At 41.3% G+C, this 22,565-nt stretch overlaps 1 protein-coding gene across 1 annotated transcript; it reads left to right on the top strand.

Annotated features, from left to right (window-relative positions):
- Nucleotides 1-13,089: 13,089 nt before the first annotated feature.
- On the top strand, nt 13,090-22,565 carry GDF3 (growth differentiation factor 3). Its single transcript, XM_027594239.2, has 3 exons — nt 13,090-13,357; nt 17,702-17,920; nt 22,420-22,565. The coding sequence occupies exons 1-3, from the start codon at nt 13,090-13,092 to the stop codon at nt 22,563-22,565; spliced, it is 633 nt and encodes a 210-aa protein (XP_027450040.2).

Below are 22,565 nucleotides of genomic sequence, written 5' to 3'. Positions count from 1 at the left end.
TACCTTTGTTTCCCTCAGGCTACCTTCACCTTTATTAGGAATTTTGTATATCTTTCCAACAGTGATAGTATATTTATATTAGAATTCTTTTTTGAAGATTTTATTTATTTATTTATTTTTAAATATTTTATTTATTTATTTGTCAGACAGAAAGAGAGAGCACAAGAAGGGGGAGCAGTAGGCTGAGGGAGAAGCAGGCTCCTGGGGAAGGATGCAGGACTTAATCCCAGGACCCCAAGATCATGACCTGAGCTGAAGGCAGAGGCTTAACTGACTGAGACACCCAGGCGCCCTACGATTTTATTTTTAAGTAATTTCCACACCCACCATGGGGCTCCAACTCACAACCCCAAGATCAAGATTCACATGTGTTACCGTCTGAGCCAGCCTGGCACCCCTGTTTGTGTTAGAATTTTTTTTTTTTTTAAAGATTGTGTTTATTTATTTGATAGAGAGAGACACAGCGAGAGAGGGAACACAAGCAGGGGGAGCGAGAGAGGGAGAAGCAGGCCTCCCGCCGAGCAGGGAGCCCGATGTGGGGCTCGATCCCAGGACCCTGGGATCGCGACCTGAGCCGAAGGCAGACGCTTAACGACTGAGCCACCCAGGCGCCCCTATATTAGAATTCTTAATGTTTTGTGCAGTTTCATAGACTTTGAGTGCTTTTGTCCCTTTACCTTATATTCTCCGTAATGACTGTGTGTGTGTGTGTGTGTGTGTGTGTTTCTGCTTGTGTGCATATGCACACACATAATTTTGCAGGGCGTGAGGTCTTTCTGAAGTCACATGTGGCAGACTGAATAATGGCCCTTGAAAGATGTGCACATTCTGTTCCCTGGAACCTGTGAATATGTGACCTTCCATGGCAAAAGAGACTTTGCAGATGTGATTAAGATTCTGGACATCAGGAGATGATCCTGGATAATCCAGGTGGGCCCAAGATAATCATAAAGGTCTTTATAAGAGGGAGGCTGGAGGGTCACACAGAGAAAACCGTGTGACAACAGAAGCAGAGGGCAGAAAGGCGAAGTGATTGGGGAGCCATGACCAAGGGAAGAGGGCAAGCCGTATAAGCCCCTCCCCTTCCTGCCCCCGCTCCTCCTGTGTCTTCAACTCTGTTCCTTCCCATGAATATGTCTGAACATGCGTTAAGACCCTGCCTACAAAAAACACCTCCTTCTTTCATTCATTCTTTCTCTTTCTCTCTTTCTTTCTCCCTTCCTTCCTTCCTTTCTTTTTCTTTCCTGTCTTCCTTCAGGCCTGCTTTAAACTCTTCAAAGTCCCCATTGTCCGAAGATTGAAGTCCACATTTTCCATATGGTTTACAAGGCCTTTCATACTCTAACCTCTCTTTTACTTTACCACCTTATCACTTCTCCCAGGGCTTGTCTTTTTTTTTTTTTTTTAAGATTTTATTTATTTGACAGAGAAAGACACAGCGAGAGAGGTAACACAAGCAGGGGGAGTGGGAGAGGGAAAGGCAGGGGGAGTGGGAGAGGGAAAGGCAGGGGGAGTGGGAGAGGGAAAGGCAGGCTTCCGGCGGAGCAGGGAGCCCGACGCGGGGCTCGACCCCAGGACTCAGGGATCATGACCGGAGCTGAAGGCAGACGCTTAACGTCTGAGCCACCCAGGCGCCCCCTCCCAGGGTTTGTCTTATGCTCTGCTCCATTCTCAGCCCCATCCCAAGTTGTAGGGGCCCTCAGGCCCCACACGCGGGGGCACATGTGCCCTTCTCCCTCCTGCCCCGCCGGTCCCCCAGATCCCATGACATAATGGTAAATACTTGTTACGGCTGAGTCAGGCTGAGCACTTTACTGTTATTATGTCAGTTAATCCTAACCATGTCCCTATAGGATAGGGACCTTTCTTTTTTTCCTTCTTCAGTAAGGAAACTAAGGCATAGAGGTTAAGTAACTTGCACCAAGTCACATGGCAAAAATGATGGTGCCCTGGAAGGATCCAGGCGGTGTGTCTTCAGAGTACGTGTTCTTAGCCACTCCTCCAGGCTTTAGTGAAATGACATTTCTTCCAGGAAGCAGCCCTGATCTCTCATTTCTAGGTAAGGCGCTTTTCACATTGCTTTCCCCGCCGCTGTACTCACCTTATCACATCATCACTGTTGGTTCCTTATCAGTCCCTTCACCAGAGTGTAAACTCCATGAAAGAAAGGAGTCGTTCAAGAACATCATTAGTATGGTGGCATTCACACTGTCTTGCCAGTGACCCACATTAAGAAATAACCCCAATATAGGGGTGCCTGGCTGGCTCAGTTGGTAGAGCATGAGACTGTTGATTTTGAGGGTTGTAAGTTCGAGCCCCACATTGGGTATAGAGATTACTTAAAAACAAAATCTTCCAAAAAAAAAAAAAAGAAAGAAAAAGAAGAAATAAACTCAGTATAAAATTTAAAAAATAGGGCGCCTGGGTGGCTCAGTTGGTTAAGCGACTGCCTTCGGCTCAGGTCATGATCCTGGAGTCTCGGGATCGAGTCCCACATCGGGCTCCCTGCTCAGCAGGGAGTCTGCTTCTCCCTCTGACCCTCTTCCCTCTCGTGCTCTCTTTCTCTCATTCTCTCTCTCAAATAAATAAATAAAATCTTAAAAAAAAAAAATTTAAAAAATAAAAAATTGAAAGCGCCCCCCCAAAAGAGAAAAGAAATATACCCAGTAACATATCCAGATAAATATTAAAAGCTAAAAATGTCAGGAAAAAATCATTAGCCATTGTACAATGCATTCTGATATTATCTATAGTTTTGTTTTTTTTTCAATGCTGACACACAAATTTATTTTGCTATTCATTAATGACTCAAAGGTTGAAAAACACCCACCTAGTGCTTTGCCTGGAACAAAGTCAAGACATCATAATATCTGTTTAACCATTTGTTCATTGTTAATTCAATTTGCCACGTATATTTCATACTCATATATAATAAATCACAAGTATTCAAAGAACGAATACATTCATTTTCAAGGTTGTTTTGGTTTTTGTTCTTTCTTCTTCTCCCTTAAAATTTGTAAATTCTGCTACTACTCTTGAAACAACAAAAATAAACTTGGAGCTCCTGAATCTCAACAGGTTAAAGAGGTTAATCCTAAGAGTAAAGGTCAAGAGCAACATCTTTTCTATTATCATCTGACCCTCTTAAACAAGAATACTTTTAAAAATTTGTTATCTAAGGGGTACCTGGGTGGCTCAGTTGGTTAAACCGCTGCCTTCGGCTCAGGTCATGATCCCAGGGTCCTGGGATCGAGCCCCACATCGGGCTCCCTGCTCATGCAGGAAGACTGCTTCTCCATCTGCCTGCCGCTCCCCCTGCTTATGCTCTCTCCCTCTCTCTCTCTCGCTATCTCTCTCTGTGTGTCAAATAAATAAATAAATAATAAAAAAATCTTTAAAAAAATAAAAATAAAAATTTGTTATCTAAGAATGCAAGGCTTAGAAAATACTGTTATCCAAGGCAATAAGAATGACCCCAGTGACCTTTATCAACTGCAAATATTTACCCTTAGAGGAAAGGAAGACTATTTTTTGTTTTCTTTGCTCTAGGCCCAGACATTCAGGGTAATGTTTTAGATAAAATCCACAGTTTAGACATAGTATTAATATTTTACTTTCCTTGACTTGGAGAAACCAAAAAGATCCAGAAGAGAAATTGTTCACAACCATTTATTTAAATTTAAAAATTTTTTTTAAAGATTTTTTATTTATTTATTTGAGAGAGAGAATGAGAGATAGAGAGCATGAGAAGGAAGAGGGTCAGAGGGAGAAGCAGACTCCCTGCTGAGCAGGGAGCCTGATGCGGGACTCTATCCTGGGACTCCAGGATCATAACCTGAGCCGAAGGCAGTTGCTTAACCAACTGAGCCACCCAGGCGCCCACCATTTATTTAAATTTTAAATAACCATTCAAGCAATTTCTTAATCATAATGTACAAAATATTAAATATAAAGTTTCATAATGAAATATCATTTATCTCTCACCTAATTTTAATTTACAAGGTTATTCAACTCTGTTAAGTATTTATTTTATTTATTAATTATATTTATCCTATCTAAAATATATAATTGATTATTGCTATATGTTTATATTTATTTTTATTCCAGATTAGTTTTTACAAATACTTTGAGGTAAGCCATTCTAATTATGAAAATCTACTGAGTATATAAATTTATGGATTTAAGGTAGCAATTTCATTGATAAGACTAAATAGTCTTAAGGATGCCTGGGTGGCTCAGTTGGTTGGGTGTCTGCCTTCGGTGCAGGTCATGATCCCAGGATGCTGGGATGGAGTCCTGCATCGGGCTCCTTGCTCAGCGGGGAGCCTGCTTCTCCCTCTGTCTCTGCCTCTCCCCGCTGCTCATTCTCTCTCTCTCTGTCTCTCAAATGAATAAAATCCTTAAAAAAAAAAGATTAAATAGTCTTATTTTTTTTAAAGCTTTTATTTATTTGACAGAGAGAGACACAGCGAGAGAGGGAACACAAGCAGGGGGAGTGGGAGAGGGAGAAGCAGGCTTCCTGCCGAGCAGGGAACCCAATGCGGGGCTCCATCCCAGGACCCTGGGACCATGACCTGAGCCGAAGGCAGACGCCTAACGACTGAGCCACCCAGGTGCCCCAGTAGTCTTCATTTTTAAAATTCATTTTAATTATGAAAGAGAAAGATTGGTAATACCAAGTATTCTAAGTCAGTGGTTCTCAGACCTTATGACTTAAAAAACCAGTATCATTTCCCATTTCTCTACACACAAAAACATTCCAAATATTTTTTTCCCCAGTAAGACAATTAATGAAAAAATACCACCATTTATTCCCACTATCACTTCATAAAATATAAAAGAGAGACATGTTCTCAGATTAAGTTGCAGGCCACACCTAGAAAAGACAGCTAGTACTTAGATGACAAATACTTAGGTAAGAATATATGCATATATGTGTGCATATATAAGTGTGCCTGACTCAATTTTTTCCTGTTGGTTATTGTTATTATTTTTTAAAGATTTCATTTATCCATTTGTCAGGGAAAGAGAGAGAGACAGAGAGAGGACAAGCAAGGGAGCAGCAGGCAGAGGGAGAATCAGGTTCCCTACGGAGCAAGGAGCCTGACGCAGGACTCCATCCCAGGACCCTGGGATCATGACCTGAGCCGAAGGCAGACGCTTAACTTACTGAGCCACCCAGGTGCCCCTACCTGTTGGTTATTGATTAGCAATTTGGCCATATTGTACAAAAACTTACAGTATGCATATTCTTTGACCCAGCAATTCCACTTCTAGAAAACTGTTCTGTAGAAGTACTTGAATAAGTGCCCTAAGACATTTCTATTTATTTATTCAACAAATAATATTTACTTATTTATTATATTTATTGTGTACTGACTGTCTTGCCGCACTGGAACGTAAGTTGTTTGAAGTCAGGGATTTTTATCCTTAGTTCACCTGTACATCCCAAATGTGTCAAACAATGCCTGGCACAAATATCCGTTGAACAGATGAATGAAATTATTAGTATGTTAAAAAAAATACATGCTGTGAACAGGGCAAAGGAGATTGCAAGTGTGGGAGAAGAGCAAAGTGGGAAAGTAAAATGGAATGGTAAGAATACGCTTTAAGGACAGTGGGAAGAATGTGTAGAGACTTGAGGGAGGTGAGAAAGTCAGACATGGGGACATCTAGTGAGAGTCTTCCTGGCAGCGGGAGCAGTGAGTACATAGAGAATTTGGAGTAGCACCAGCTTGGGGGGAGGGGAGATCTCACATACACACACACACACACACACACACACACACACACACACACACACACTAGAGTAGAAGCAAAACCACTGTTCTGGAGCCAAATGAACAAGGGGCAACATTAGTAGATAAGGCAACTGTAGACACCACTTTTCCCCCAGGTGAAACAGAGAGCCAGTGGAGGGTTTCTGAGCAGATGAATGAATGAGTTAACTGAACTTTTTAAAGAATTTGGCTGATGTAGGGCACCTGGATGGCTCAGTCGGTTGAGCGTCCGACTCTTGATTTCATCTCAGGTCTTGATTTCATCTCAGGATTGTGGGATCCAGCCCCGTGTTGGGCTCTGCACTCAGTGGGGAGTCTGTTTGAGATTCTCTCTCTCCTTCTCCTTCTGCTCCTCCCCCCTCTCACGTACATGCATTCTCTCTCTAATATAAAGGCAGAGATCAATTTAGAGGTTACGGTATAATTTAGAGAAGAAATAGTAGTGTCTCAGATTAGAGTGGCTTCAGGGGAGTACAGATTCTGAAAATATTTTGAAGATAGAGCCAGTAGAATTTCCTGATGAACTGAATATGGGGTATGAGAGAACAGAGTCAAGGAGAATTTCAAGGCTTTGTTCTGAACACCTGAAAGGACACGGTTGGCATTAGCTAAGGTAGAAAAGCCTGCATGTGGTGATGCAAAGTAGGGTATGGTATGGAGATCAGAAATTCCACTTTGAATAATATAAACTTTTACAATGATTTTTAGACACCCAAGAGGAGATGAACAGATAGCTTCGTAAAATAGTTCTGGAATAGAGAGAAGGTCTGAGCAGACAAAAATTCATCAGCATATATATGGTATTAGAAGCCACAGACTAGATGCGGTCACCAAGATAGTGAATGTAATTATAAATGAAAAGAGACCTGGGGCGCCTGGGTGGCTCAGTCGTTAAGCGTCTGCCTTTGGCTCAGGTCATGATCCCAGGGTCCTGGGATCGAGCCCCGCATCGGGCTCCCTGCTCAACGGGAAGCCTGCTTTGATTGAGCCAGGCTCAATCAACCCGAGCCAAAGGCAGATCCTTAACGGGCTGAGCCACCCAGGGGTCCTCCCTCCCCCCCAATTTTTTTTTATATTTTAAGATGGGAAAAATGATAGCATGTTCATATACCACTAGGACGGATCCAGTAAAGATGGGAGAAATGGGTGAGGTGAAGAGAGAAGAGAATAGCTTAGTGATGAACTGGAATAAGCAAGAGGGATGCAGTCAGTACACAAGCCAAGAGACTGGCTTTGGATAGTCATTCACAGTAAGAGGAAGGCACAGTGTGTGGGTGCATATGTGGGTAAGTAGGTCGGTGTGGTTTTGAGAGGCTTTGGAAGTTCTCTTGCTTCCTTCAGTTTTCTAAGGGACTTAAGGAGCAAGATGAGAGTGAGGATGAGAGAGATGATAGAAGTTTTAGGAAAGACAGAAACATGTTAAGAGACTGGGAGAAGACCTAACCCAGGAAATATAGTGTGATTCCCGCTTGAGGTCTGTGCTAATAAACAGAGTTGTTTGTAACATGAAAAATTATTGAACTGAATAGGGTGTTGCCATTAAAAAAATGAAGTTGGGACGCCTGGGTGTCTCAGTCGGTTAAGCGGCTGCCTTCAGCTCAGGTGATGATCCCAGGGTCCTGGGACAGGTTCCCTCCTTGGGCTCCTTGCTCAGCGGGGAGTCTGCTTTTCCCTTTGCCTGCTCTCTCTGTCAAATAAATAAAATCTAAAAAAAAAAAAACAAACCAAATCAAACAATAATTCTCTATATTTGTATATTTCTAAAGGAATATAAATAGGGGTGCCCACAACTGTTGGCAGTATAAACTGAAACATTATCTAAAACAATTTGTCCAAAAGATTTAAGACCCTTAACAGTCTTTATGTGCAATGAAGTAATAATTAGACTTATAATTTAATAAGAATATAATATGAACTGCAGATAAAATTTAATTGGCATGTGATGAAATGCAGCATAATTATTTAGTGTCTAAAAATTAAAAATATTCCTAAATGAGTAAAATATAGTGCATGCAAAGTGATATTATTATAGTCATTAATGTGATTCTAAGGGATTTTATTCATTATTATTTTGCTTTTGTTTTTGGCAATATGATAAAATATTCAGACTGTTAAATGGCAAGAATGAGGTCTTATAGGATATAGAAAAATACTAAAAATATTAACCCTGTGTACCTTCTGGATTTTTTTTAAAGATTTTATTTATTTATTTGAGAGAGAGAGAATGAGAGATAGAGAGCACGAGAGGGAAGAGGGTCAGAGGGAGAAGCAGACTCCCCGCTGAGCAGGGAGCCCGATGTGGGACTCGATTCCGGGACTCCAGGATCGTGACCTGAGCCGAAGGCAGTCGCTTAACCAACTGAGCCACCCAGGCGCCCCTACCTTCTGGATTTTCCCCCCAACATTCTATTACTAGTCCTACTCAGACTATAGTTCTTGTCATTCATTCACCCATTAAACATAACTATAAATAAATAATATACTTCATAGTAAAATAATGGCGTTGGGTGGTGCAGTTGGTTAAGCATTCGATTCTTGGTTTCTGCTCAGGTTGTGGTCTCAGGGTTGTGAGATGAGCCCCAGGTTGGGCTCCCTGCTCAGTGGGGAGTCAGCTTGAGATTCTCTCTCCCTCTCCCTCTGCTTCTCCCACTCATTCTCTCTCTCAAATAAATAAATAAAAACATCAAGAGTCGCACACTCCATCCCCTGAGCCATCCAGGTGCTCTGCTGTTGTCTTTCTCATCTCGCTAATTGATAGACATTTCGTTGCTTTAATCTGCTTTTTTTTCCCTACTGAGGTTAAATATCTTTTATACTTATGATCACAATAATTCTGTTGGACCGATATCTTTTTTGTTGTATTGATTAGAAAACTGAAAGCCAGAGAAACAATTTGTCCAGGACTCCCCAGACAGGGAATGATAGAGCTGGGGTTTTAATCTAAGTCCTTGACTACAGAACCAATTCTATGCTATTTACCCATATTGCCTCACTTTTGAATTTCTGATTTGGGCTGAAAATCCAGAATCACATATTTTTGTAAAAATCCTTAAAGACAATCCAATTCAATCTTGTGATTTTATTGGTAAAGAAAGTGAGGCCCAGATAGGTTAACAATTTATGACATTGCAGACCATTTAAATCTTTCTATTTAAAAAATTTCCATGCTTGGGTAGGTATCATAAAACACTGACACTGAGTGAAACAACCAGGATTACATGGTCATTGGAGGAACTGTGATTACATTAGATCTTCTGACTCTTGCTTGATGTGGTGCTTTTTCTTGCTATATATATATATATATCGCTATATTAAACACTCTCAATTATTTTCTTTCCCTTGATTAAACTCCCTTTTAATAAACAAAAATAACAATAATTAATACCAGCTAACTTTTATCAAGTATGTCAAATGACAAAATTAAAACAATTTAGTAAATGACAAAACTAAAACAATTTAGTAACAAGTTTGATGTCTTTTTTTTTTAAGATTTTATTTATTTACTTGACAGAGAGAAACACAGCGAGAGAGGGAACACAAGCAGGGGGAGTGGGAGAGGGAGAAGCAGGCTTCCCGCCAAGCAAGGAGCCCGATGCAGGGCTCGATCCCAGGACTCTGGGATCATGACCTGAACCGAAGGCAGACGCTTAAGGACTGAGCCACCCAGGTGCCCCGATGTCTTTTTTTTTTTTAAATGTCCTTTATTTAAGAGAAAACAACCATGGATTGGGAGAGTACAGTGCTTCACAGCAAAGGGACACTGTTCCCAAGGGATTTATTTGATGCAAGTCTTATAGAGCTTTAGGAGAGGCAACATGAGAACAGGGCATGATTGGCTAGGTTGGGGATTTCCTTAGAAGGCTAGCAAGTCCTATTTTCCAGGGAAAGGTGAGCTAGCTAAAGCTGAGTTGGAGGACGGTGATTGATGTATATTAAATTTTCCTAATAGGTGTTTCCATAAATGCAGGCTAAGTTAGGTTTAGTTTTGTGACATGGGCATCAGGCTACTTGGGTGGCCTCCATTTTGTGGGTACTGATATAGTAATGGACTTTATCAAATGCTTCAATGGCAGACATTGTCCTGAGCATTGCGTACACATCATCCCATCAGATTTCCTCAGCACCGTAGCAAAGAATGTTTTATTGTTACTTTACAGTTGAGTGACTTGGTCATGATCACACAACTCGTAAGTGGTAGAACCTGAATTTAAACCAGTTTGCCTGATTCTGACTTTTTTTTTTAAGATTTTATTTATTTATTTATTTATTTATTTGAGAGAGAGAGAGCATGAGCTTTGGGGAGGGGCAGAGGGAGTGGGAGAAGCAGACTTCCCGCTGAGCAAGGAGCCAGATGTGGGGCTCAATCCCAGGACCTGAAGATCATGACCTGAGCCAAAGGCAGATGCTTAACCGACTGAGCCACCCAGGTACCCCTAATTCTGAAGTCAGAAAAGTTGAATAAGGAAAAATGAAACGCAACCCACACTTATTGTTGAAAACAGGTGAAGATTGTAGATGAATTAAAGCTTTCTTTTAAAAGATTTTATTTATTTATTTGACACAGAAAGAGAGAGAGGGAGAGAAAGAACAACCAGGGGGAATGGCAGGCAGAGGGACAGGGAGAGGGAGAAGTAGGCTCCCCGCTGAGCAAGGAGCCCGACGCAGGCTCTGGTCAATCCCAGGACCCCGGGATCATGACCTGAGTGAGCCAAAGGCAGACGCTTAACTGACTGAGCCACCCAGGTGCCCCTATAGATGAATATAAAGGTGTTAACATTTAGCTTTTTAGGATGCAAGCAGGAGGACATAGGAGAAATGGGAATGGGGGAAACTTGGCTATCTAGAAGAATGAGACCTCTGGAAATAGCACCAATTCATTTCGTACATTTATTTGTTGCACAGATATCTACTGAATGTTTACTACCTGCCAGACACTTCCTTGGGCCGTGGAGATACTTAGAGGAAAATACACAGTGGAGAGATTTAGATGAAAACACATGACTCCCATTCTGCAGAAGTATATCGTCTGGGAGGGACAGGGATAAAAGACACAGTGAGGGGCACCTGGGTGGCTCAGTTGTTGAGCGTCTGCCTTCGGCTCAGGTCATGATCCCGGGGTCCTGGGGATCGAGCCCCGCATCGGGCTCCCTGTTCCGTGGGAAGCCTGCTTCTCCCTCTCCCACACCCCCTGCTTGTGTTCCCTCTCTCTCTGTGTCTCTCTCTGTCAAATAAATAAATAAAATCTTTAAAAAAAGGAAAAAAAGTAACCTTATCTTGGCAGCAGCTGGCCCCTCAAGTTCCTGAAGGCCTTGCTTCCAGATTCCTTGGAGACTTGCGCTATCCCCCACCCCCACTAATTAAAAAGTATGCAATCAGTCACTCCTCACAATCCAGTGTAGCTCTTTCTGCCCACAGGTCCCGTCCCATGAATAGGGAAGGGGTTAAGGAATAGGCAGGAGAGATAGGAGGCCCCCTGCCTCCCCTGACCAGGTTCCGGAACTATTCCGGCAGGTGGAGATGCTGAGACAGAGTGGAATAAGAGATGAGGAAACAAACCAAGACGGCACAAGAATCTCAAGGCCACAAGCTTCCCGGTCAAGTTTTCAATAAGACTGCCACTAACAGCCCTCAGTGGCACCCATTTGGGACCCATCTCCCTCTAGAGAGCTTTTTCTTTCCTTTCTGTTCTCACCTTCACTTAATAAACGTTCACTTCACTTTACCCTTTTGTGTCCGCAAGATTCATTCGATTCATTCTTCGACTCCATGGGACAAGAACCCTGCAATCCTGCAACAATATGACTGCCAGATCAATACAATCTTTCCGTGCCAAGCTAAGGGGGTGTCTGGGTGGCTCAGTCGGTTAAGTGGTTGCCTTCAGCTCAGGTCATGATCCCAGAAGTCCTGGGATCAATTGAGCCCGGCGTTAGGCTCCCTGCTCCACAGGGAGTCTGCTTCTCCTTCTGCCCTCCCCTGCCCCCATCATTCTCTTTCAAATAAATAAATAAAATCTTTTAAAAATTAAAAAAAAAAAAGAAATGCCAAGCTAAGGAGTCTTGACTTTATGCTGTAGATGATGGGAAACTATTATATATTAGATACAATATTTTGTTTTCCCTTTGGGGGAAACAAGGTCTTAGAATAGGTGGTATAAAAGAATGTAAAATGAAAAAGTCCCTGTTTTCAAAAAGCATGAAAATTAGTTTGGCAAGAAACCAGCTAATTCTTCTATAGCATTTGGAAATCTTCTAGGAGTTTGGTAAAACAACAAAATGCAAAACCAGAAATTGATATATGCTGCCATAAACTTCTCAATAACCTCCATGCCTTTCCACATCAGTTCCTTCAGCCTTGAACGCGCGATTGTCTTACCGAAAAACGTCTACTTACTTCAACTTTGAAGCTTTCTCCTCTGCGAACACTTTGTGCTTGCCATTTGGCAGGCATGCAGAGCACTTTAAATACATCATCTTATCAGATTCCTATAGCAAATTAAAAGGTCAGTTTTTCTTTTCAGTTGAGAAAACAAAAACTTCAGAAGGTTAAGTGACATGCCCAGTTTTATATAACTAAAAAGTAGTAGAATCAGAAGTAACCCAGTCAGTCTGATTTTTGACTTTTAATCAGGAAGGGCAAAATTAGGGGCACCTCGCTGGCTTAGTCTGAGGAACATGGGACTCTTGGTCTTGGGGTCGTGAGTTCAAGCCCCAGGTTGGATGTAGAGATTACTTAAATAAATACAACTTTAAATAAAAAGGAAGGGCAAAGTTAGGTGAATAAAATTCAGTCCCTCTTAGAGCTGAAAACAGAGTGTAGATTGAATTCCTCGGGTGGAGTTTTCTCTTCCTGGTTTGGCTTCCCACAGCACTGTGGATACAGTCTAACAGAAATCTGCCTATGTATTTGTCTAAATAGACTGTCAGTGACAAGACTCTGCATTTTTCATTACTATTCTAGCACCTCTATCAGAGCCTTGCACGTAATAGATGCTTAATAAATGTTTGTTACATGAATAAATGCATGTCTCCTTTCCAGTCTGTCTACTGCAGACAAACCTCAGATTTTTGTAGTTAAGTCTATGCGTTGGTAATCTTTGCTTTGTGAACTTTTTGAGGGGAAGAGCAGAGCAAAAGAAGAGAAAAAAATTCTATGTCCTCTGACATCCAATTGCCTTTGAGGAGCTGGGAAGAGAGCAATTCACACTTGATTATCTTCCATCAGATAAATTGGCGGCGTCTGAATTGCCAGGCAGTCAGGCCACCGACGTCTCTCCAGCCCGACTGGCCCGCTTTGTCTCCGCTCAGAGGCCATGATTCCTTCCCTGACTGCCTTGGCTCTCCGCCTTCTGGTCACTGTGGCTTTGGGCCAGACATTCCAATTTCAAGAACATGTCTTTCTCCAATTTCTGGGCTTAGACAAAGTGCCTTCACCCCAGAAGTTCCAACCTGTGCCTTCTATTTTGAAGAAAATTTTCTGGGATCGAGAGGCAGCGGCAACCAGTGGGGACTCCCAAGATTTATGCTACATAAAGGATCTTGGTACCCGTGGGAACATACTGAGACTTCTCCTGGATCAAGGTAAGGAAATTAGAGTGCTAATTCGATGGCATGAAGAAAGAAAAGAAGGGGAAGGTAACAATTACCGAGGGGTTTGTAGAAGGCCTTGTGCTGGTCTTTTACATATTTTGTCTCATGATCCTGGCCACATCCCGAGATTCCAAAGGCAGGTATTCTTATCAGCTTTTAACAATTAAGGAAAGTCAGACTCAGACAGTAGATTAACCCATAAGCTATTCAAGATCAGGAGCGCGTGAGCAAAGTCAGGATACAAAATACGTTTTTTCAGGGCGCCTGGTGGCTCAGTCGTTAGGTGTCTGCCTTCGGCTCAGGTCATGATCCCGGGGTCCTGGGATTGAGTCCCGCATCGGGCTCCCTGCTCAGCCAGGAACCTGCTTCTCCTTCTCCCACTCCCCCTGCTTGTATCCCTCTCTAGCTGTGTCTTTCTCTGTCAAATAAATAAAATCTTAAAAAAAAAACCAATTAAACAGAATAACCTTTTTTCTTTTTTCTTTTTTTAATATTATATTTATTTATTTGACAGACACAATCATACTTTTTATATATAGCAAGTGTCTTCCAAAATTTATACCCCACCATGAATATATAAGAATTCTAGTTTTCCGGGGCGCCTGGGTGGCTCAGTTGTAAGCGTCTGCCTTTGGCCCAGGTCATGATCCCAGGGTCCTGGGATCGAGGCCCTCATCAGGCTTCTTGCTCCGCGGGAAGCCTGCTTCTCCCTCTCCCACTCCCCCTGCTTGTGTTCCCTCTCTCGCTGTGTCTCTCTCTGTCACATAAATAAATAAAATCTTAAAAAAAAAAAAAGAATTCTGGGACACCTGGGTGGCTCCGTCAGTTAAGTGTCTGCCTTCGGCTCAGGTCATGATCCCAGGGTCCTGGGATTGATTCCTACATCGGTCTCCTTGCTCAGTGAGGAGCCTGCTTCTCCCTCTGCCTGCCGCTTCCCTGCTTGTGTTCTCTCTCTCTCTCTCTCTCTGGCAAGTAAATAAATAAAATCTTTAAAAAAAGAAAAAAAGAATTCTCACTCTCCCACAATTTGACAACAATCTTTATAGAAATATTATAGAAACTTATTGAAGTATAACATACATACAGAAAAGTGCACAAATCATAGAGAATAGCTCAGTTAATTTTCACAGAATAATCTGCATCCAGATCCTAAACAGAACAGAGCAACAACCCTCAGAGGATCCCTTATGCCCTCTTCTGGTTAATCACTACTCCTCTGCAAGAGTAATTTTTATCCTGTAACATTACATATCAGTTTTGCCTATTTCTGAACTTCATATAAATGGAAATGTGAAACGTGTCCTTTTTTTCTATCTGGCTTCTTTCACTCAACATTGTATTTGTGAGATTTATCCATGATGTGTGTATCTGTAGCTCATTCTCATTGCTTACAGTATTTCATTCTGTGAAGACCATTGAGTAACAATACTCTTTAGTTTTTAATTTTTGTTACTCTGGTAGCAAAACATGATCTCATTGTTTTGATTTTTATTTCTTTAATACGGTGGAATGCATTTTTAAAGGGATAATGAATCTTTCTTTTTTTTTTTCTTCAAACAATTGCCTATTTATACACACTGGCCATTTTCTACTGAGGAGTCTTCCTTTCCTTAATGATTTGTAAGCCCTCTTGATCATCTGTAAAAGCTCTTTCTAATTATGAATTTAAACTCATGAATATTATAAGTTTTCTTGGTTGTTCCTTGTGGTTTTAAATTTTGTTAATGATGTCTTTTGAGGGTGCCTGGGTGGCTCAGTTGGTTAAGCGACTGCCTTCGGCTCAGGTCATGATCCCGGAGTCCCGGGATCGAGTCCCACATCGGGCTCCCTGCTCGGCGGGGAGTCTGCTCCTCCCTCTGACCCTCTTCCCTCTCGTGCTCTCTATCTCTCATTCTCTCTCTCTCTCAAATAAATAAATAAAATCTTTAAAAAAAAATGATGTCTTTTGAATATAGAAGTTCTTTTATCTTCATGCTCTCAAATCTGTCCATCCTTTCCATTCTGGCTTTTGGATTTTCTTTTATGCTTAAGGAATCTGATTTTCGTGCTAGGAAGAGGAAGGGAGATGGATAGGTTAGAATTCTAGCCTGGAACAGGAGAGGTCAACTTTTCAGAGAAGTGGAGAAGATAAGTACTATGAAGACATCTCTGCACTTGACAGTTAGCCAACCTTTAAGAAAGATGTTTCAGTGGAATAGTGAGGGGTAAAGAGTTGGAAAATAACAGAAGAATATAAAGAGGTAGAGACAGCAAATATAGACTTACGTTTTCAAAAGATGGTCAATGAAAAGAAAGAGAAAGATGATAAGGTAGTCTTGAAGAATATGCTGGGTAATTTCAAATGCTTCTTAATTTTATTGTCTTTTAAATGAGACTTGAGAATGAAGGGGGAATGGTTAGAATGTTAGGATGTCTTTGGGGGGGGCGGCTCTTTCTGTTTTGTTTTTAAAGTAATCTCCACAGATCCAATGTGGGGCTTGAACTCACAACCCAGGAGTCGCGTGTTCTACCGAATGAGCCAGCCAGGCACCATTGGAATGTTTGGGTTTCTGTTGTAATTTCTTCATAAGCTGAATGGTCTTAGAAAATCCCTACTTAGGGTTGGGGCACCTGGGTGGTTCAGTCGGTTGAGCATCTGATTCTTGATTTCTTCGGCTCAGATCATGATCTCAGGGTGGTGAGATGGAGTCTGCGTCAGGCTCGTGCTAGGTGAGGAGCCTGCTTAAGATTCTCTCTCTCCCTCTCCCTCTGCCCCCCACTTCCCCTAAAAACCCCAAATCCCTGGTGCACCTCGGTGGCTTAGTTGGTTAAGCAACTGCCTTCAGCTCAGGTCATGATCCTGGAGTCCCAGGATCAAGTGCCGCATCGGGCTCCCTGCTCAGCAGGGAGTCTGCTTCTTCCTCTGATCCTCCTCCCTCTCATGCTCTCTGTTTCTCATTCTTTGTCTCTCAAATAAATAAATAAAATCTTTTAAAAAAAAATCCCTACCTAGGGTGGAGACACCCTACCTAACAATATGGTGGCATTAAGCCAAAGAAATTATTTGCGGAGAGGGAGAAATGGAAGCTGGGGGGATAAAAAGGTAAAAATAAGCTCTACTGGGCCTTTTTGTAAAGGAATAGGTAAGGTTTGAAAATCTGGGCAGAGAAGTCAGCTTTGAAAATAAGGAGACTACATCTACAATGGCAAAAGATAAGAGAGAGGGGTCCATGTGGAGAAACTGGAGGATCACACTGCACTTCAATATTCAGTGAAGTGGGAGATGATGTTTGCAGAGACCCCGGACCAGAAATTGTTGACATTGACAGCTGGGGGCTTTAGATAAGGAATCATCTAAGGATGAAACATATGGGATTTCAGAGGGCCAGTCTTGGCTAGATGATAAGAGTTTGTTTTGAAGTCAATCTAAGTAGTTAGATTTTTGGCGAGCAACACCTGACTGTCTAGGATGTTCTTAAACATTTTTGTGCCGTTTGGCCATTCTGTTGAAGGTGATGGACTCCTTCTCAGAGTAATGGTTTACATGACTAAAATAAAATACTTAGGGGGCTCAGTCGTTAAGTGTCTGCCTTCGGCTCAGGTCATGATCCCAGGGTCCTGGGATAGAGCCCCACATCGGGCTCCCTGCTCCACGGGAAGCCTGCTTCTCCCTCTCCCGCTCCCCCTGCTTGTATTCCCTCTCTCGCTGTGTCTTTCTGTGTCAAATAAATGAAATCTTAAAAGAAAAATAAAATAAAATATGATTTCCAAGGAAATCATTTAAATATTTAAATACATTTATAAAAATATTTTAAACCAAATGTGTGTACAGTGACATACACGGATGCATTTATTAATGCAACAAATAACAAGATCCAGGGATGGGACTATATTTACCATAAATTCAAAGTAGCGTGAGTGTAAATGTTATTTTAAGATATTTGTAACAGCTTAATCTATGAACACACCTAGGATTTTTATTGGTAACAGTGTCATAGGCCCTGAAAATATTATTGGGATTTGTTGCCCATATTCATAGTTGAAAGAAATGCTAAATTTCATTTAGAGTTCCGTGAAAATAAAGATGTAATTCTTTTTCCCATCCAAATTCATGGACCTTCTAAATTCTATCCAGGACCCCTTGGGAACCAGCAGATGTGAAGATAAGGACCTCTGGCCTTGAATGAGGAGTGAGAGAAACAAATCCTCCCAGTGGTAGGGTTTAGAGTATAGATGATAATTTCCTGCCCTTAGTTTGCATATGTAGATGTCATATAACATTTGACATTTATATCATATAGGTGGATCTGAAGTGAAATATGTTTTGGTGACTCTCACATCTCTGTTCCCATCTAGGTCTCTTTCTTTACTCCGAGAAACTTGCTCAAGCCTCCTGCCTACAGAAGCGGCTCTACTTTAACCTGTCCGCCATTCACGATAAGGAGCAGTTAACAATGGCCCAGCTCAGCCTGGATTTGGGGCCCAACACTCACTATAAGCAGGGACCAGAACTGGAGTTGGCTCTGTCCCTGGTTCAGGAGCCTCACGTGTGGAGCCAGTCCACCCCCAAACCAGGTAAAATACTTGTGTTACAGTCAGTACCATGGCCTCAAGGTGTTGTGCATTTCAACCTGCTGGACGTGGCTAAGGATTGGAATAACAACCCCCAGAAGAACTTAGGTTTGTTGCTAGAGATACTGGTCAAAGGGGCCAGAGACTGGGGGGTGAATTTTCAGCTTCAGGACACCTGTGCCAGACTGAGACAGTCCCTCCATGCTTCCCTGCTGGTGGTGAGTCTCAACCCTGAGCAATGCCACCCTTCATCCCGAAGAAGGAGGGAAGCCATTCTGGCCCCTAAGGCTTCTTGCAGAAACCTCTGCCATCATCACCAGCTATTCATCAACTTCCAGGACTTAGGTTGGCACAAGTGGATTATTGCCCCCAAAGGGTTCATGGCAAACTATTGCCATGGAGATTGTCCTTTCTCGATGACCACCTCCCTCAACAGTTCCAATTATGCTTTCATGCAAGCACTGATGCATACAGTTGACCCAGAGATCCCCCAGGCTGTCTGTATCCCCACCAAGCTGTCTCCCATTTCCATGCTCTATCAGGACAATGATGACAATGTCATTTTACGACATTATGAAGACATGGTGGTTGACGAATGTGGATGTGCGTAGGCTGTTAGAAATAGGAGGGGTGGGGCGCCTGGGTGGCTCAGTTGTTAAGCATCTGCCTTCGGCTCAGGTCATGATCCCTGGGTCCTGGGATCGAGCCCTGCATCGGGCTCCCTGCTCCGCGGGAAGCCTGCTTCTCCCTCTCCCACTCCCCCTGCTTGTGTTCCCTCTCTTGCTGTGTCTCTCTCGGTCAAATAAATGAATAAAATCTTTTAAAAAATTAAAAAAAAATAGGAGCGGTGTTCTCAGAGTAAACCTTCTATAAATAAATAAATAAATAAATAAATAAAACTAGCAACGTGGTTTATGACTTCTTGGATCTGCAATATCAATATATTTGTGTTCACAATTTGTCTTCCTGGAAAATCCATCATGATTAATGATCTCCCTAAGTACACACACACACACCAGCCCTAATAATCTAACAGTCATGATGCACTTGACAGTATATTAGACTCTAGATAGAAGAATTGCATTTATTGGTGGCCTAGGATGGGCAGGCATTATTCTATGTGTTACTTATAAACATCATTTCAGGTTGTTTCTTGAGGTAGGCCTTATTATTTATGAAATACTTCATAGAGAAGGGAAATAACAAATTTCCTTAAATTTATCAACTTTCCCTGGCAGATCTCACAGGGTAACAATGTTACTTAAAAAAAATTATCTTGATGGGCACCTGTGTGGCTCAGTTGGTTAAGTGGTGGACTCTTGATTTCAGCTCAGGTCATGATCCCAGGGTTCTGGGATCGAGCCCCGAGTCGGGCTCCACGCTCAACGGGGAGTCTACTTAAGGATTCTCTCTCTCCCTCTCTCTCAAATAAATGCTTCCCCCACTCACACACTCTCTCTTTCTCTCTCTCAAATAAATAAATCTTCAAAAAATTATTTTGCGATAATACAAAATAATATGAAAAATATTATCAAAACAGTACCTGATATCTACATTTCCTTCTGGTCTTTTATTGTTGTTACATATGATTTTTATAGCTCAGATCACACTGTATATATAATTTTGTATCTTTCTGTACTCGATGTTACCATAGGAATTTTTTTCAAATCACCAACATCTACATAGTTCACTTAAAGGCTGTATTATATACGAATATTTAGATACATATTTTACTTAAGAGAGTGTTTATCATTGGGCATTATATTGTTTGCAGTTTTCATGGTGGAATAGTGTTACGACTTTCTGTTCATATGTCAGTCGATATTTTGTCCTGACTTAGAAAAATTTTAGAGATGGAATTACAGAGTCAAAGGTATAAATTGACTTCTATAATCAATAGAAAATATATTGATATTAAAATAAACATGCATATGATATGGGATAAAATGCAAAATTTATACAGACTTCAAATACAAAACTCTAGATTTGGTAGGATACTTTGGGTTGTACCTGGAAGTATGAGTTCACTTATTTCCCCCGTTGGGAGAGCTAAAGTGGAAGTTTGTGAATCACTGTTTTATTTAGTCCTTTCTTTAATGCCATTTGTCACTGTCTTCTGTCAACTTCACCACTCTCACCTGGATTACTGCCACAACTTTTTTTTTTTTTAAGATTTTTATTTTTATTTATTTGACAGAGAGAGCGCGAGAACAGGAACACAAGCAGGGGGAGTGGGAGAGGGAGAAGCAGGTTTCCCACGGAGCAGGGAGCCCGATGTGGGGCTTGATCCCAGGACCCTGGGACCATGACCTGAGCCGAAGGCCGATGCTTAATGACTGAGCCACCCAGGCGCCCCTGCCACAACTTTTAACCTAATTTTTGTTTTTATTTTTAGGTTTTTAAAAATGTTGATTATTATAATTTAACTATATTATAAATACACATAAAGATGCCAGTCTCTTTTCCCATTCAAATGAAACCACCATCCTGAAGTTGATGCGTCTTTCCCATTCCCATTCGATAATTTTACTACATATGTTTAGAACCATAAATAGTATAAAGCATTGCTGCATAAATATGTAAACTTTATAGAAACAATATTGGAGTATATTTTTCTACCATTTTTTTCCCCTCTATTATTTCAGAGATTCTTACTGGTTGATACAGATAGGGATATAGTTGATTTTTCCCCCTCCACTGCTGGGGTAGTAATCCATTACATGTATATTTCACAGTAGATTTATGTGCTATTGAACACTGAGGGCATTCAAACAAACTGCTACAATCATTTCAATAGGATGGACACAAATCTTTTTTGCAATCTCCTCCTCTAGCTAGGACTTCAATGTAGCACAGCAATGAGCAGGTAATTTATAAGGAGAATGGAGAAAAGGCTACAGAACTTGTAGCAACTCTGATTGCATATCCTTGAACACAAACAAAAGTGATCTATAAAAAGCACCTTGTCCAATGCATTGTTTGAACCAGAAACACTGTTCTGACAGACATCAGGGGGAGATTGGCTTTAGATATATCATTTAGAACAAGTTAGTGGAACAATCAGGATGTTGCCAACAATAATAACCTACGTCAATACATTTACAGAAGCACTTTCAAATTGTATTTGTTGAAGAAAGAGCTAAGAAATCAATGTCACAGAAGAAAGATAGATGGTTGTTTCAGTAAAGGTGGTAATACTTTGGGGGGCTTACTGCCGTCCCAGCATTCTTGGTAGTGCATTCAGCCTTGAACAAGTGAGTCTGATTAGCATAAACAAAATTCATAAAATTTCACCTGCAAACCAGTCATCAATGTATGGGCTTACAATAAGATGCCAAGTGAAAAGGGTTAGCCAGCATTGTATGTTTGATGGAAAAGTGCGCATCGAAAACAAGTTATCATAAGAATATGTATAGGGAAATCAGAGGAAGCGAATTAGTTAAATGATCTAAATGGCAAGTTTGATTAACCTCCAGGTCCAGATACTAGAGGAATTCTAGTCATTTCAGATCATACCCTGCTATTAATATTCTTTAATCAGGCAACAGTATGCTTGCTTGGATAATGGCTTTCTTATTTATAATATCACATGCTAAGCTTGTTTTATTGAGTAAATAAGCTGCTCATATTGATTGGGATGATCCCAAATCATGTTGGAAAAACATTACAAATCATCTTGTAGTGACAATCCTCTCTGGTATCCTCCCTCTTCGGGAGCTTTGTACCATCACTTTACTATCGCTCAATAAACCTGCTTTGCTGCCAAAAAACCCCCCCAAAACAAAACAAAACAAAAAACAAAAACAAATCAACTTGTAGTGCAGATTATTTCTGAACTAAATTATCTCTACAGTTTTATTTCATTGAATTGATATTTATTTTTATACACTATCATTTTTTGATACTATAAAATATTCTTACTGAACTTTAGTATCAGCATAACAATAACTTATACAGTATTTGGGGGATAAAACCTGGTTATTCAATCTTCTACTTGATTGAGTTCTATGTAAATAGAAATTTACTGTAAGGACTACTTTTGGTATAAAAGGTAATCTGATCCAAAAGTGTTGAGGAGATAATTTGAGATTTTAGAAGAGAGATACACAAAATCAAAATGGATTCTTTAAATCAGCTGGCATTAAAATATTAGAACAGAGATAGTAGTAATTAGGGGCACCTGGGTGGCTCAGTAGGTTAAACGTCTGCCTTCGGCTCAGGTCATGATCTCAGGGTCCTGGGATGGAGTCCTGCATCGGGCTCCCTGCTCAGCAGGAAGCCTGCTTCCCCCTCTCCCTCTGCCTGCCGCTCCCCCTGTCCTCTCTCTCTGTCTCTCTGACAAATAAATAAGTAACATCTTTAAAAAAAAAAAAAAGAAAAAAGAAAACAAGAGTCTAGTGAGAGCTGTTACCCAGTGAACAGGAACAAAGCTGAAGCTGGTCAGCTGTATGAAAAAGGCCAGTACATCAGTCCACTCATATATATATGAATTTCTGTTTCAGGTCCCCAAATCTGTCCTCCTGATGAGGAGAACAAAGACAAGAGAAATGTAGCCAAAATTAAATCTCCTTACAGCTTGCAGCCCACTGACCTGAGACATGCAGAGCGTGACCTTCCTCAAGGAGCTCGTGGTTGCCTAAAGCCTTGA

The sequence above is a fragment of the Zalophus californianus genome, chromosome 9 (genome assembly GCF_009762305.2).
Source record: "Zalophus californianus isolate mZalCal1 chromosome 9, mZalCal1.pri.v2, whole genome shotgun sequence".
Classification (NCBI taxonomy): domain Eukaryota; kingdom Metazoa; phylum Chordata; class Mammalia; order Carnivora; family Otariidae; genus Zalophus; species Zalophus californianus.
The sequence above is the reverse complement of the archived record's forward strand: the minus strand, read 5'-3'. Positions and strand labels throughout refer to the sequence as shown.